This window comes from Thermobia domestica, chromosome 1 (genome assembly GCF_964235325.1).
Source record: "Thermobia domestica chromosome 1, izTheDome1.hap1.1, whole genome shotgun sequence".
Taxonomy (NCBI): Eukaryota; Metazoa; Arthropoda; class Insecta; order Zygentoma; family Lepismatidae; genus Thermobia; species Thermobia domestica.
In genome coordinates, this window is record NC_137454.1 from 74,232,288 (window position 1) to 74,249,839 (window position 17,552).

The 17,552-nt window shown below is 36.1% G+C and overlaps 1 protein-coding gene across 2 annotated transcripts in view; it reads right to left on the bottom strand.

The window, feature by feature from the left end:
- LOC145686171 (BBSome complex member BBS4-like) overlaps positions 1-17,552 on the bottom strand; it is a 49,572-nt gene that overhangs the window by 30,647 nt on the left and 1,373 nt on the right. For both annotated transcript variants that reach the window (XM_081759198.1, XM_081759191.1), the window contains exons 2-5: positions 16,966-17,105; positions 13,111-13,253; positions 6,386-6,498; positions 4,749-4,843 (exon numbers count right to left, since the gene is read on the bottom strand). In XM_081759198.1, coding sequence (XP_081615324.1) covers positions 4,749-4,843; positions 6,386-6,498; positions 13,111-13,253; positions 16,966-17,068 — 454 coding nt within the window. In that variant the 5' untranslated portion in view covers positions 17,069-17,105. The remainder of the gene's footprint in view (positions 1-4,748; positions 4,844-6,385; positions 6,499-13,110; positions 13,254-16,965; positions 17,106-17,552) is intronic.

Sequence of the window (17,552 nt, forward strand, 5' to 3'; positions counted from 1 at the left end):
ATTCCTCAGCTCAAGGTGTCTGGTTGGTGTGAATTCTTTACTTCCTTTAATAAAATTTCTAATTAACGAATCTCAATATTTATTGGTTACTTGCTATGTATTTAATTTGGATTCCGGAATTTTAATAAAGAAAGATTATTGAATTACGGTATTTTCTTTCTTTCTTTCTTTTTTTCTTTTTTCTTTTTTTTTTTGACTCGTTAAACACTGTGATCTGACTGACAATGTGGTGATTTTTTTTTTTTTTTTTTTTTTTTTTTTTTTATAAACAAGAAGTATTATTTGTTGATCTATTATTTTGTATTTGTCTTCATATTTCTCCTCGTCACATCTACAGTTTTCATCGAAACTTAATGCAGTTTTATAAACACATAAATAGAACTCAGAGGAATAACCAGAGAAATAACTAACTCGTATTTATGTAGCACCAGTTTTAAGCTATTAGAGAGATTAGAATTTGCTGGGAACTCCTTTTTTTTCTGTGATATAAGGGAATGTTCCATGTTACCACTTGGTGGTTCCTTCTACTTATCATTACGTTCAGCCTTATGAGAAGTTTCAACTTAGTAACTGTTCTTTTTTTTTTTTTTTTTGGCTCATACAAAAATGTCTACTTTGGCTTGAAGCTTACAAGTGACTGAGTGATGTTAGCTTAATTGCTCATCTATTTCCTCTTTTTCTTAATACTAATACTAATACTAATACCAATACTACTACTAATAATAATAATACAGTGAAACCTCTGAATAACGGACACCAGTGGGACATGAATTTTTGTCCATTATTGAGAGGTGTCCGTTACAGAGAGGTTCAGAAATTTAATTTCTCACAACAGTAATTGTATGCAGTAATGTACAGTGAATTCATTATGCATGAGCGTACATACGTAAAATTCAATATGAAAATACTCTATTTAGTACGTATTTGAATTACTGGGAAGGAAGAAGGAGAAATTCATTTTTGTTAAATAATATTATTGCTGGGGGATGTGTTAATATATTCGTATACCGGTACTGCAAAAGATAATGCGCGTATGCTAATTTTCTTAAGTACATGTAATCACTCTGTAAGCGTTTCTCATTTATTTCAAATTATCAGAACCTTCTCAAAAGATGCGTTAGGAACCAACTAATCGGCTAAACTCTTTTGTTTAGCGAGAAAATGCATAATTTCTCCTCTACAAGGGTAATAAAACTCATTAGCAAGTGTCCTCTGAGAATCCTCGGTACGGTTGCGGAAAAAACATATGTATCTTCGTGGGCGGAATGACTGACAAGGCATATGGGAGTGCATATGTTTATTGATCCAGCCCCAGTCACTAAGAATATCCTCTTAGAGACAGTAAAAAAGGAAGCCGGGAAAACTCCAACCCAGACTTGTTTCAGTACCATCAGTAAAAGAAAAATGTTGCTTGTCCAAAAAAACGTAATAGAGGAAACATTGCTCGTTGAAAATGTTATTGTAAAACAAACAATGTTTTGTTACCTATGAAACTGTCGGGAAAGATGCAAGGCCCAGAGGCAAAAGGACTAAATTTGTTAGGGAAGGGAAGATAGTTCGCATAGAATTCTTGTCCATACAACTGACTCTGCATGAGTGTTATCGTGTATTGAAGGTTTTCTAGGATTTCCACCAGAAAGCAGTTTACTGAGGGCAGAAAAAAGAATAATTTCAAGTTCAGTTTGAAGCTGTTCTGTTTGATGGTTCACTAGGTCTAGACTCATGATAGATACGCTTATGAGGAATAATATATCGTAGAACCGAGAATAATTCCTGTCCATTATGAAGAGGTTATTGAAATGTCTGGGGAATAAAAAAAGGACTGTCCGCGTCCGTATCTGAGAGGGTCCGTAAAAGAGAGGGTTTTGTTCCATAAGGGAACATATATTTTTGCAGGGACAAAAAAATGTGTCCGTATTATAGAGGTGTTCGTTATTGAGAGGTGTCCGTTAAGGGAGGTTTCACTGTAATAAAATTCAGATGTTGGCTTTATCTAAAAAGAGTGTGTTGGAGGAGCATGTACATATAACCATATTAATTCTTTCTATAACTTTAGGGAATAATAGTTATTAAACCTAGCCATAGTAAGGGTCAAAAAATTAAATTAATTGTTTGTTTGAGTACTCAATCATGGACAAAATCTTTGCATGAATAAAGTATTATTTGAGATCAAAAATTCAAATTGTGTAGTCTCCTAATATGGGACCACGCTACAACACTACAACTTAGAAGAAATGTTTTAAGTGATAAGTTCAAAAATGAAAGCATTTGGCAGATTAAAAGACTGTATTGAGGAAGATTTTACTGAAGCGTGAAACATCTGATGCGGTATTACAGTAAACCTGAAGGATATTGCTGTAAACATGCACTTCACGTCCCTAATAACCTATGCTACACAAACATGGCTAATAAAATAGCATTGTAGCAGGGTCTAAGGAATGCAGACAAAATTCCTAAGAAATACTCTCGACAAGATATGAAATGAAATGACATCTTTAAGTTTTACGTCCCATGGTTATGTCGGCTAGGTTAAAGGAGACGGTGATGATAAGGAATAAATGAAATGATGGAATGAAGAAAGTGGGAGGAAACTGGAGTGCTCCGAGAAAATCCACGCACACGGTGTTTGTCCACCACAAATTCCGGGACCAAACTTGAGGATCCATGCACCAGAAGTGAACGCTCTACCATTGGTCCACTGCGACCCACTTTCGGACAAGTAAGTAAAATTCGAAGAAAAGAAGTGAAATTATCATCTACTTATTTTTAAGTTCTACATCGTATGGTCATGTCCTTTAACTAAAGGGAACGATGATAAAAGAAAGACAATAATGAAATGAATAAGAACATTCGCCCAGAAATATAATCAAGCAAGGAGTAGAAAATGAAATAAAGGTTGTTTTCCTTCGGGAACAGACCTGAAAGCCTAAGGCCTGTGTGTAGACATTAAGCTTCATATTTTTTTGACATCGGCACTAATGCATGAGGATTAGGAAATAGATTTCTGGAATTTCGGCATCTATGGCCATGTCAGCCCGTCATGTATGAGGGATGACGTCCCTCGGCAATCACATTATCCGAAGAAAGAGAAGGGAGAAAGGATTGACGATGCAAGCACGCGGCCTGGGACCTGTATGTTAGGTACCATCCCGGCATTTACCTGGTATGAATGATGAAAACCCAGGAAAACCTCACACAAGATGGCTGGCCTGAAAAATCTATTATATTTTTTCGACCTAGTGTCCCCACCGGGAATCGAACCCGGGATTGGCACTAATGGAGATGATGTAGTCAGCAGTACGCTTCAGCCCTTTCCTTCCCCAGGTACCTATTTGAAAGAGCCTCACAGTCATACTGGACCACAGAGCATAACCACAGCATAGCCCCAGAGCACAACCAAAGTATGCTTGGTTTTGGTAAATGGACACCAACTTAAATTACAATTGTAACCAATACTTGGCCATGAGTGTCTAGATATAAACGGCATGTAATTTTTGTAGTTTTTATACATAACGAAGCACAAAAGCAATAAGTTAAAACATGGATTAATATATACCGTATTTTACGCACTCTAAGACGCATTTTTTTCTTCGAAATTCAATTCAAAATTCAGGTGTGTCTTATACTCGAAATTAATATAAAATGTCCAGTGTTAAATCCTTTATGAAATGCGGCATAAGTAATGCTCTCAATGACAGTGAAAACAATCTTATGTGTGAAGAGGATAACGATGACGAAGAAGAAGAAGAAAAAATTCAGATGATTTTCAGGGATTTTAAAGGTCAGTTCGGTTTTATAAACTAAGAATTGTTTTTTTAGTCTGGTTTTGCAATCTAATAATAACAATGGTGAAAATGTTACGCTATTTTTTTTTAAATCCTTAAAAATTAGGGTGCGTCTTACAGTCTGTAAAAAACTGTAATTACTAGGTACTTACTTTACGATTTCATGGTTATACAAGGGCTCCCTCGTGGCTAAGTGGTTAGCATATGCGCTTTTGGCGTGAGACCCGGGTTCAATTCCCAGCGGGAGCTCATGTAGTTTGGATCCCAAATTAAGCTGTAGGTCCATGTTTCATATAGCTTTGCTGCTGAAAGGAACGCTAAACTAAAAATCAAATCAATTATGGTTATAAAAATAAACACGCTTGAATTAGTCTCTATTCTTAATAATAATAATAATAATAATAATAATAATAATAATAATAATAATAATAATAATAATAATAATAATAATAATAATAATAATAAAAAAAAACAAATAATAAGTGCTTATAAAAAAAGTGATTTATAAAATTGTTCATATGTTTACAATTATAGTTATGAAAGTTGTGTGGAAAATATTGCAACTATCGGACATATCTATATATATTTTAGTATGTATGTTATATAGTATGTATGTTTTGGAAAAGAGCAATCAGAACTCGAATTCACTAAATTCTGCAACTGATATACAAAGAATCTATTCACTCACATTATTTTCTCACAACTTCTATGACATCCTACCACACAACGATTAAAAAAAAAACGTACAGTGTTAGTAAAAAGAACGAAAGCGGAGATTTTCCCGGGCAAATATTATTTTCCATAAAAACAGTCCGCGCATATTATGCCCTTTCAATTCAGGAGAAACTTTCAGTTAAAAATTACGTATATAGTAAGCGTGAGTACATACTGTATTTATACTTAACAAACATTATGACGATAATCTTAAGATCTATAATAGTGATTTTCTTTTTAAAATCTTACCTAAATTATGATATATTTCCCAGTCAGGCTTCGTTGCAATACTTTCTGCTTGAAGATATGCTTCTACAGCTAATTTATGTCTTCCCAGAAGAAATCTGCAAATATTAAGTTAAGTAAAATAAGTAACACATATTGTCTAGGAACATCATATTCGTTGAATTTATGGCAAGACACAATGAAAGCAAAATTCCCTAGTATGAGATGAATTCAATCAGTAAACCTGTTCACACAAACTGATTAATTGTATGTAAAAATCTGATTGCGTAAAGGCCCAATATGCATTTTAACAATATGAACTTTAGTGTCTGTCATTTTATAATTTTACGTGATGCCATACGAACAATACCATTGTTGAACTTATAATGAATCTATCAACATCTCATTCATTCAAGTCTATCTCACTGCTTAGGTTTCATATCCAAATTGCATTTTAATAATATAGCAGTTAATATCCGCCATGTTGAATATTACGTAATGTTATATGTCCAATATCTCTCTTGAGATTATAAGGAATCTATAAATATTTTACTCGTATTCATCAAATTCTATCAGGCAGTATAGGTTCTAAGAGGGAATACATGTTTTAACAAAATGACATTTAGCGTCCGGTACACTGAATTTTGCATGACTAAATATACTGTAGTGTCACTCCTGATATTATGACGGGCCTTTAGACACCTCATCATCAAAGTTTAAGTTCTACATGAGAATTTGTGTTTTAAGAATTTGTCATCAGAATGGATGAATACATATTCAATGTTTTTAATGAGGACGTACCTTATAGATTTTTTCCCTTTGTGAAATAAACCGTCACTTTTAAAATTCATTTGTTTATACTCTAACATTCTTACGAAGCACAGAATACAGAATATATATAACAATAAAAAATAAACTAAGATCTTGAGTCATATAACGACTACGTTATGGCAGACAGCATAGATAGTGAACCTTGCTCGCTGCTTGAAACTTGCAATATATATATATCACTCTTTTGCAAAACACTGAACTGTAACAATGAAATTATTTCAGTTTTACGTCCCACGTCTATTCCAGCTACGCTAAAGGAGACAGTGATGATGAGAAATGAATGGAAGGGCGGAATAAATAAAGTGGGAGGAAACGGAAGAATCCCGAGAAAACCCATACACACCGTGTTTGTCCACCACAACGTTCCCTTGACGTAAGCTGGGATCGAACCAGGGACCCCACGCAGCAAAGGTAAACACTCTACCACTGGCACAAACACTGAACTGTAATTCAATGTTTACTTATGATCTAGCTTAAATATGGTATCAGGATACTCGGTTGTTCAAACATTTTTTAACTTACTAGAATCTCGTGTTTTATTTTTCTTAAAAATTAAGTTCCTTTGATAAATATTATTTAAATTTGAACTCTCATTCCAACACAATGAAATCTTATCAAATTAGTGCTTTAAAACCAAGATGCTTACTGAGTACAACTTTAAATTAGAATAGTTTTTCTTAATTTGTAACTTAACCTCTAGAAAAAGATTGCAGAGGAGGAAGTTGAAATCACTGAGAAAATTAATTCCAAAATTTGCAACATGGAAAAGGAAGTTGATAAAATATTTATTCGACACTTGAAATAATTAGAAATAATGATTGAAAACTTACAACGATCTGGCAACTTGCTTAATGTTGTCAACACTCTTTGGATTTAAAACATGGCAAATCTGAAAATACTCTAGCGAGTCTTGAATTTTTCCTTCATGTCGAAGAATAAGACCCTATCAAAAGATAATAACCAATAATATATTTAGTTTATATACGTATGATTGGGACAACACATAGGATACAAAAACTTAACAAAATGAAGTCACTTTACTTATTTCGATCACTGAGTTGAGTGTTATTTCTTTTTTCTTTACCATTCAGCAGCAAGCTATAGGAGACGTGGATCTACAGCGACACTATTTTTGCTCTACCAGATGAAGGCTAGACGGATTATTATCGGATAACATCTCTAGCGTATTCCAAGCTTTAGATTCCTCTCAGACTACGGATTATGTTAGTTCCTCCACATTCACGTTAGCTCATGTTAACGGCTAGTACCTTCAGGCCTGCCAGAGTGAACATATGGTACGTGGGATTTAGATGTCCCTAGTCACCCTCTCCGGAGCTCCCTGTTGGGAAGCCGACAGAATAGCTAATTTTCTTACTCTTTGAGTATCTATGAGGTCTATTATGGAAACAATGACCGCTCTGTCTGGATAGAGAACATTGGTTCAAGTGTGTAGGACAGACAGTAGCCTGGACTGAGAGCTCAGTCTGTTGTTGAAAATGAAGCTTGCACAAATGTCTTGTATGAGCTTAGCAGTAACTGCTCCCTGATAGCTGATCCGTTGCAAGATAGAGTTTAACTTCAGTTTGATCGAAATACTAGTGAATATCAATCTAGCAACGGTCTGTTGCATTGGAAAAAAATATTACTCATAAACCACTACGTTAAGATTCTACTACAAACTTATTTAGAAGTTTACAACAAAATTCTACTACAAACTTATTTAGAAGTTTACAACAAAGACTCCTACTAGTTAAAAGAATATGAGTATTTATTTTATGTATCACATGTTATAAACTAGGGTACCGAACTTAAAAACTGCAACGGTTTTCGGTATTCCAACAGTGTTTTATTTGATTTTTAACTCCACACCTTAAGTTTTGAAAAAACATGCTTGTTTTCATTGTCAGAGTTAAGGAAACTAAATTACAATATTTAAATTATGCAACTATTGACACCAACAAAAATGTTCCGAGAAATTGTACCTGAAATTTTATTTTTAGCAACTAGCAATATCTTCGTTGGTGTCTACAAATGCATAACTGAAATTTTAATTAAGTTTTACAAAGCTGTTCTAAGAAGTTGTTCTTGAAACATGAGATCTTCAATTTAACGTCTCTCGATTATGCCCTGTAACTAAAGGAAACGGATTATTAATGGAAGTAAATGATTATGAAAGAATTGGTGGAATAAGAATGTAGAAGGAGACGAAAACCCTGAAAAAATCCACGGACGCGATTTTGCCCATCACCAACACACATGTCTTGTGGTCGAACACAGAGATATAAGTATTTTACTACTGAACCACCATGCCTCTAAGTTGTTCTTCAAATTGTAGCTCTAACCAAATTTGCATAATTTAAATACGAGGGTAATTCGAAAAAAGAAAAAAAAACTCTGTTTGTGCATGTGCGAGAAATGGCCGGAAAGAGCGACGTCAGTCTTGTGGCGCTGTGTGCAGTTGTTCAGTAGACAGTGAGCACTGGAAGGAGAAGGTTGTGCTGCAATTGACTCGTCCGTTATAACAATTGATTAATGAGCGCTCCAGTAGGAAAAAACAAACAAACAAACAAACAAATGCCAAATATGAAAAGCATGCGGTAATACGATTAGTGAATGCGAAAAAACTTTTGGCAGCTGCGATTCATCGCGAACTGTGTGATGTTTACGTACCAAACGTGATAAGTGAAGGTGTCGCATATTTATAAATGGACGAACTGAAGTGCACAATGCGAAAAGAAGTGGGCGCCCATCTGTAGTTAGCAAAGAACTTATGCAGGAAATTGACAAAACTGTCCGTAAAGTATGTCGGTTCAAGATATCTGAACTTTCTGTTCACTTTCCCCGAATTTATTGGACTGTTTTGTACGAGGTGCTGACAGAAAAGTTAGGTTATCGTAAGTTCTGTGCTCCTTGGGTTCCAAAATTCCTTTGTGAGGAGCACAAAAACGCCGAATGGGTTCTGCTTTGAATTTTCTCTCACGTTATGTCGAGGAAGGAGACAATTTCTTAACACAGTTATGACTGGCTCTGAGATCTGGGTATAGTAAATGAACTCTGAAACCAAACAGTAATCAATGGAGTGGGGCATTCGCACTCACCAAAGAAATCTAAAAAGCCGGCGTACATTCTTTGCCGTAATAGTAGTGGCAAGAATCTTCTGGGATGCCAAAGGAGTATTGTTAGTGAAACTCATGGAGCGTGGATCGATAATCAATTCAGAAGTCTAGTGTGAAACGTTACGATAACTTAAGACGAGTAATCCAGAACTAGCGTCTTGCCATGCTGACTTCCGGTGTTGCGTTGGTTCATGATAATGCTCGCCCGCACACCATTGGACGTACTCAAAAACTTTTGAAGCGGTTCAACCGGGATATTTTTGATCATCCTCCCTATAGCCCAGATTTGGCGCCGAACGTTACAGACTAGCAGAACGACTTTCACATTTAGTTGAAGAGTTGCTGTTTGCATTAATGTTACAAGTTCATCTGATCAAAGTTCAGGTGGTGCAGCTACTAGATTACTTGGAATGGGACGTAATTGTCCTCGTTTTAAAGTCCATCCCCAGTCGAGTGGATCAACACGATTCCCTAGCCACTGCTGTGCTTGACCCTCAGCGAGTGTTTACAAACAGCAGCCTCTGTTGGAGGTAGCGTTGCTAGCTGGAAATTCTCTGAAATCAATTGTCGAGACACTAGTTCTGAAGAGGGGAAAACGACGAAGTTTGTTTAGGCCGTCACAAGAGTTTTCCATATAAGCTTACAAGGAACCTTTCCCCAAATTGGATTATGGTTTCATACTGTGTGTTGGGTTCATTGAACGCTTTTACCTATTCCAAGAGTTCTTCTGAAGTAGTTTAAATGGACTTATCTTTCCTTTCTTGTACATAGCTGATGTTACATCACAGCTTGTCATGGCGTGGAGGAAAAGAATGCCGTCCCTCAGTGTCACAAGTTTATTCTGAATCGCTGAAATGTCAAAGATTTATTTGGTCTGGGGCTGGAGCTTGGCATAAAGAAGAAAACTGGAGTTTCAGGTACTGTCTAGCCATCAGAATAACAAGTAAATCTACGTCTGTGCTACAACAGTGACAACTTTCGGTATTTGTGGAAAATCTCATACGCAGCTGACACTGTTAAGAGATCAGCATGACCTTCTGCTTGTTTTACTTCAATTCCTGTCTTGACCATATAGTCTGTCAACATAACAATAGATTTGTTCTTGTTTTTGGAGTTTCTTAGAAATTTATCCCGTTTCACGGTTATTTTCCATTCTGGTAGACAAGCAATGGAAGCCAATGTCTTTCATGATCGATGTTATCTTTCTAGTGCTTTTGTGCTTGTGGAATCATATCCAACAAAAACGATAATATTGCTGATGAAGAGAAGTGCTTTAGCACATATTCGATGTGTCTCTTGGAAACGTTGCCGTACGTAATAGCAGCTGCTGGTGTTGAAGGCCAAACCACACGATGCAGTAAAAATCCAGCATCTATGACAAACTTCGAGTTAGTAGAACAGTCTACACAGGGTATGATATCTTCAATTACGTCGAACAACTTTGACTTATTGTGTTTTTCTCATTGAGAATTCATCGAAGAGAGCTGGCGGAAAAGTTTCTAGTTCATACGACAAATACTTTGAAAGATCAGTTTGAAAATTCAAAACGCAAAGTACACAACTGAACAACTGAAGAGGGTTGATCTCCAGCACAGCTTCAGCAACTTTAATGGTATTTCTCGACACCGAAATTGGAGTGACACGATCTTTACGCCGCAGCTTTAAATCACCAAAATTCTTACAACACATCTTATTCATTACGCTAACTCCTACTTCCTTTGGTCGATCACAGTTTCTTGCTTCATTTGATTCAAGACCATTAGCTACACATATGAGGTCTTCAGAGTCATCTTCTGCTGCAGACGGTGAATAAGCGTCAACCCGTTGTTGAAAGGTGTTAATGTCCTGTCTATCACGACTTTGTCGAGACTCACGAAGCTCAATATGCTGTTCTGTCGAAGAGGAGTATATACCACAGAACTTTTCAACTTCTTTACGTACCTCCAGACAAATTGTCGTCGTCAGCATCCACCGTGCTAGAGTACTCTCTGTAATACATCTGCTCTGTTTTAATCCTCCTGATATCTTCATTGGACGCATAAGACATTGCTCAATCACCATATCAGTCCACACTCCACTCCAAAAAGAGTCACTTCTGCCACATAAATTTCTTGTATTCAATTGGACCCATTCTTTTTTTTAAGTCCTCAATTTGCTGGACACATAAATGTGCACATTTGGCATAATTTATGCGACCCGCTACATGCAAGTAAGGCAGTATGAGCTTTGTGGCAAATAAATGTAATTGCCAGTCTCCAGTCCTTTCAGGTCTAATAAACAGTAACATAATTTTCACTTGCTCAAAATACTGCAACCACAATCTAGCTGTACGTCCAACTTCTTCAGCTTTCATACATGAAGCAGCTCCATACGTGACTTCTTGGAACGAAGTCATTTCACTGCTGCTAAGCAAACATTTCTCAGTTGTTGTGGGACCATTCATAATGAGTGAAAGTTTAGCTCTTAAATTGTCGACAATACTTTCATCTATTTGGCTCGCAATCGCAATACAACTTTTTGGCTATGTTTTGAACACTCGTCTACCGCCATTTTCAGAGCTGTATCAATTGTATTTACGTTGGAAGCATTCAAATTTATGAAAGGCAGATTTCACTTGGGTAATTTGGAACGAGCTGTTCATTTGTGCAGATACTTTGCGGTTAAAATCTGGGAATGAAACTGAAGATGTTGGAAAACTTTTTCGTTTCTTAATAATGTATGCATGAGGTACATAATAAGGTATATAATAAATCTTATAGAGAATCTACATCAAGTTACGTAAAGACAGAGTAAATACCTCATTTTAAAGCTCATAAAAGTATCTTCAACTTTCATTCAAACAATTTTCCTTATTTCTAATTTGTCTTCTAATATAATTGCCTCCAAACATAAAAATGTGACATTTGGTTTGACATTTTTTATACATATAACAAATTTAAACCTATCAAAATTGAAGTTTGACTAGATATACCATAGAAATTTAATTTCAGTCTTTCCTGTATACATATATACCTGATACGTATCCAAAATATCACAAATAAAAAAAAGTTATTGTCGTCTAAAGTCGTCAAACTGAAATTTCATGGCCGCCATCTTTGTACGCCATTTTGAGAGGAAGCACAAGTCGGAGAGTAGAGGACTTTTGATATGTCAAAGTACATTAAGAAAGGAAATTATTCTGAAAAATTCAGCTTTATGGGAATTTTTTCCAACTTTAAAGTATTTTAGGTACAAAATGCCTGGACTAATATAATAGAAGTTTTGTAACTGCGAGTGTATGTCATTGATAACCAAACGGTGTTGTTTTTCTCTTTTTCGAATTGCTTTCGTAGTTTAATTTAGTTTCAACAGTTCTAACAAAAGGATAAAAGGAAAATTTTACTTTAATACCGTTTATATCCTGATAAAATAAATGAAAGATTGTGAACAGTTGTGAAAGAAATGCTGAAATAAAAATAGTGAGAGGAGACAGAAAACTGAGAAAATTCATGAACATGATGTTTAGTAGAAACTCACATCACCTGGGGTCGAGAAAGAAGTCCTAGCAACCAGAAGTGAAAGCTCTATTACGAGGGATGATCCAAAAAGTAAGTTTCCAAAGCCTGCAGTGAAACGTGTACATACTATTTCATACAACCAATACAGTCAACAGATAGTACATACATTAGGTTATTTTTCGACACACCCTCTATATCGGTTGAAGCACCTGTCACATCGTCATTGTGGGATAAGTTTGAAGATTCCCTCCTGATAAAAATCCTGTCCTTGCGTGTTTGGCCATGTTATCAAGAAATATTTCACCTCCTCGTCGGAAGCGAAGTGACTGCCTCCTAGATGCTCCTTCAAGTGTCGCTTGGAGCAAGGTTCAGGCTGTAAAAATCAGCTCCTCCACGCGAGCTCTCTTCAAATCTGTTGATGCCGTGCTGGTTCGCCCACTGCGCTCCTTGTCGGTGACGTTTTCTCTACCAGCCGCAAACTTTCGACACTATTCTGCGATATGCTGACGAGACATTAAAGTTTCTTCATAAAACTATCAGCTGCCGGCGAATTTTAGTGACAGTTATACGATTCGCCTACAGAAATTGAATAACTGAGCGCAGACTTCTTCGCGAGACCAGTTTTTCACACGAGTCGCCATTTGTGTTTATATACAAGTAGCGCTGTAGGTGGCAGGTGCTTGAAACTGCACAGTTGCCAACTCCATGTATTAAAATTACCGCACACTCCTCATTTCTCTGTAACAGACGAAACTCCAGAAATATTGGCTCTGAAACCTTAGTTTCTGATCCTTCCTCGTATAAAGCCTATTAACTTAGTACGCATTAATAGGATGTAAATGTTAAGTCTTCAACGTTTTTACTAAAGAATTTCACGTTATTCACATTGTTTGCTTCCAAAGCAACAAAAGTTAAAATTAATTAATTCTAACGATAACTCACCTGCAAGTAATTTGCATATTCACACATCCCACGACTTTTCTCAAGTTCTTCTTGAATCAACCTCTTGCATATATCAAATTCCTTCCTAACATAATGTAAGTGTAATAACCAGTTTCTACTTTCCAACAAAGGAATTTCAGGGGCTGAAATTGATTTAAAAAAAAAAAAAAATCTTTACATTATTCTTGTGACAAATTAAAGTGCATGTAGATGCCATGATTATAACACGGAATTGAATGCGTTAAAATATCTGATGGAAAGAAACGTTTGTCTTTATAATAGGAATAAATTAAAATATATATATATATATATATGAATTTCAATCTGATCGAGTTCAAGTTGAATCCATTCTATCATTCGAAGCAACGTTTAATAACTTGTTTCCGTGAAGTTGTCTTGTATCTTAAGTTTATATAGTTTATTTGTTTGTCAATTAACGAAGTTCAGATACACCATTTCACACAAGAAACGACTATATTAAATAAATAAATAAATAATAATAATAATAATAAAAAAAAAACGCTGCCGTGACCTATTTAAAGGAACAAGTTTTACCGATACATGTCCCTAGTCTTCGTATCTCTCTCATGTATTTTTTACCTTTCACGAAAATTCACGATTTCTCTTGCAAATTTTAAACTACAGACTTCAAATTTTTAGAGAAGGAACTTCATAACCTGTCGAAGGCAACAATTCGTGCCGATTTTTTATTTAGAATTTTCTTCATTGTTGAAAGAGTATATTGTTAAAGATTTGGATATCCAATTTCAACAATGAAGATAATTCTAAATAAAAAATGGCACGTATTGTTGCCTTCGATAGGTTAAGAAGTTCCTTCTCGAAAAATTTAAAGTCTGTAGATTGAAATTTGTAAGATAAATCGTGAATATATATAACTGCTAAATTGGAAACCCGGGTATCCCAATTATGAAGTATAACTGTTCATTATTTTAGTTATTTTACCTAAAAATAAGAATTGCTGAAGGAAGCAACCTTGATTCTCCCTCCAGTTAATATTTGTGGAAATTTGAAAGATATGGAACTTGGAATTCAAGATCGATAGTATTGATGTAAATTCAGCCTTCCGAGCACTAGTCGAATAAGTATCAACTGTAGACATGTTTGCGGCTACAGACTAAGAACAGAATCAACTAGTCGCACTAACAATTTTTGATTAATCCTTACCACCATGTGCATCTTTCTAATTAATATTACTGACCTCGAAGAGGCATTTTACACCAGTTAAACTACAAAAAACATGATAACTTAAACGTTTGGTTTACCTAGAACTCCTTTATATACGAGAGATATTATATTTTCAACTTACGATGAGCCACCAGAGAAGCACCACATGAGGTGACGAACTCAAGATAAGATTAAGTTTTCCACTGGACGTCTCTCCTTCCCCAGAGCAAGTGGACAGATTCTGGGATTCAATCATTGTTGAGTAGTGAGCGTGAAAATTGAAGTACTGAGTGCAAAACAAGGTCCCGCAATGTATGTACTTCATGATTTAATTTGATTTCTCCAGGCGGAAGGGCATAAAAGATGCAATTCATCGCCATATGATCAAGGTTTATTGTAGGAACCTTATTAAGTGATGGCTATAGACAGTTTAAATTAGTGGTGGGCACAAAAACCGGTTTTTAGAAAACCGAAACCGGTTTCTGAAAATTTTCAAAAAACCGGTTTCGGTTTTTTTTACCGAAACCGGTTTCGGTTTTCTTCAAAACCATTTCGGTTTTCTCCGAAACCGGTTATTGGTTTTCTCCAAAACCGGTTCGGTTTTTCACCTGATCCGGTTTCGGTTTTCTTCAAAACCGATTCCTTTTTTTTCAAAATTTGTTCTATTTCTGGCCAGAATGGTGTTTCGTTGTTCTCCGGAAACCGAATCCATTTCCACAGAAATAGTCTTATGTGTTTTCGAAAAGTTTTCACCGAAACCAGTTTCGGTGAAAACTGAACCGGTTTTGGAGAGAACCGAAACCGGTTTTTCGGGTTTCGTTTTTATAGAAACCGGTTTTCGGTTTTTATAAAAACCGATTTTGCCCATCCCTAGTTTAAATAAGGACTTACCGAAGCACACGACGAGAGTAACCAATGGTGGAAATCTCTAGCGCAAACAATACATCAACCATGTGATTCGTGAAAGACGTTAGTTTCGATTTGTGAACTGTTTGATCTTGGAATTTTAGGGAACTCAGTAGCCGCCTGGAGAAATCCAATTACATCATGTAAGCCCACACATAGCGGGCGCTTCGTTTAATAGAATCTGTCTTTTGATGTGGGGGATAGGCGATATTGAATGAACAATTTTGTCTTATCCTTGTTTCATTATCTCACGTGGTTTTCTCTGGTGGCTTAACGGAGGATAAAAAGAAAAATCCTTCGTATTTATTCTCCGTGTGTGCCTCTGGGAGATAAAAAAAAAAAAAAAATCAAGAGCTACCTGATGGATCACTCATCAATTTTGGTCAGTATCAAAAGTTAGGACTCTAGTTCGTTGATGAAGTAGATATTAAAACTAGAAATGGTGAAAATCAACCATTTCCGATTTTAACACTGATCACTATAAGGTCAAAACGGTAAAAGAAAGAAAGAAAGAAAGAGAGAGAAAGAGAAAGAGAAAGAAAGAAAGTGAGAAAGAGAGAGAGAGAGAGAAAGAGAGAAAGATAAAGAGAGAGAGAAAGAGAGAGAGAGAAAGGGAGAGAGAGAAAGGGAGAGAGAGAAAGGGAGAGAGAGAAAGAGAGAGAGAAAAAGAGAGAGAGAAAGAGAGAAGGAGAAAGAGAGAGAGAGAGAAAAAGAGAGACAAAGAGAGTGAGAAAGAGAGAGAGAGAGAAAGGGAGAGAGAAAGAGAGTGAGAAAGAGAAAGAGAGAGAGAGAGAAAGAGATAGGGAGAGAGAGAAAGAGAAAGAGAGAGAGAGAGAAAGAGAGAAAAGCGGCTTCCTCCAATCGATTAAGCGTCCCAAAAATACATTTCACCTCCAACGTTAATTCTCTACTGCAACCGGAAGTGACAGAAATCTATTACAACTTCCCGTTACAATATAGATCTACATAGAGCAAATGCGATAAGAGATAGCGAGAAGCGGATTTTTAAAATTCTTTTTTGAATCGATTAAGCGTTCCAAGAATAGTTACCATCTTCTCTTTTAACCCTCTACTCAGACGAGAAGTGGCAGAAATTAACCACTTCCATTTTTACTGTTAATCGCTATAGAGTAAAAATGGTACTAGATAGTAAGAAGTCGTTTTATGCAATAAATTAAGAGTCCCAAGATATATACACACACTTCATCTCCACTCTAATCTCTTTACTGAAACTGGAAGTGGCCGAATCTACTACTTCTTTTGGTTTCAGTATTGAGAAATATCACAGCATTAGTAAGTGTTACATATAATAGAAATCGGTTGCCATAGCAAGATTGAAGTTTTTGAGTGAAGACTGGAGGATGAGGAAAAATGCATTATTGGGAGAAGATTGGAATAGAGGGTGAAGGGAAGTGTATTATTAAAAGAAGATTGGAATGAAGAATAAGGGGAATAGATTTTGATAATCTCAATAAAGTTAGACTGCGAGACGGACTGAACTTTGTAGTTTGTTGAAAATAGCTTGAACTTGAGGATCAGGCTGAAAGTTAGTTGAACCTCAACCTATAATATGTAACTATAAGAGGGTACACTCGAGCAGATGGTTCTACCAAACAGAAAATTTAAAGATCCGTCTGCTCGAATAATGTCCTAATCACGAACCTAACCTAACTTGAAAATGTAGGAAATCTGTCAAAATTTGGTAGAACCGTTTGCTCGAGTAATGCCCTGTAAGATTTTAATTATTATGACGTTTCTGTTCACCTTTCTTTGGTTTAGCCTTAGCCTTTAAGGCCGATGATGATTGAGGGACGATTGGCGTGGTCTGCCCGTTAACAATAGCTTCAGGTGCTTCTGGCGGATTCATGGTTATATGAAGACAAGGGTCCAGTTGCACAGACACCCTAAAATGAAAGAAAAGTACTTATCCTTGAAACAAAGAAGACTTAAAAAAAAATGATAAGACATAATCCATATGAATTCAGATAGGGGGTTACCTTGATAGTCTCAGACGTTGTGGTTTTGATCTAGTCACAAAAAATGCACTTAAATGTTTACACTAGTGGCTGATATTTAGTATCTCCCCCAATCTTGCACATTTAAGATTTACAGTATGTTACTTACTTCACAAAATATAGCTGAGCTAGGGACAGCTAGCGAAGGGAGTTAGAGGCCCCCAGGGCCCTTGTACTTCTACCTCTATCACAATTTAGACAAAAACAAGGTACTCAGTTCTGGAGCCATGAAACGAGTTAGGGGGAGATACTAAACGCCATCCATACTAGTTACTACGACAAGGTGACCAGACGTCCCGTTTTAGCCGGGACAGTTCCTTATTTTCAACCGTTGTC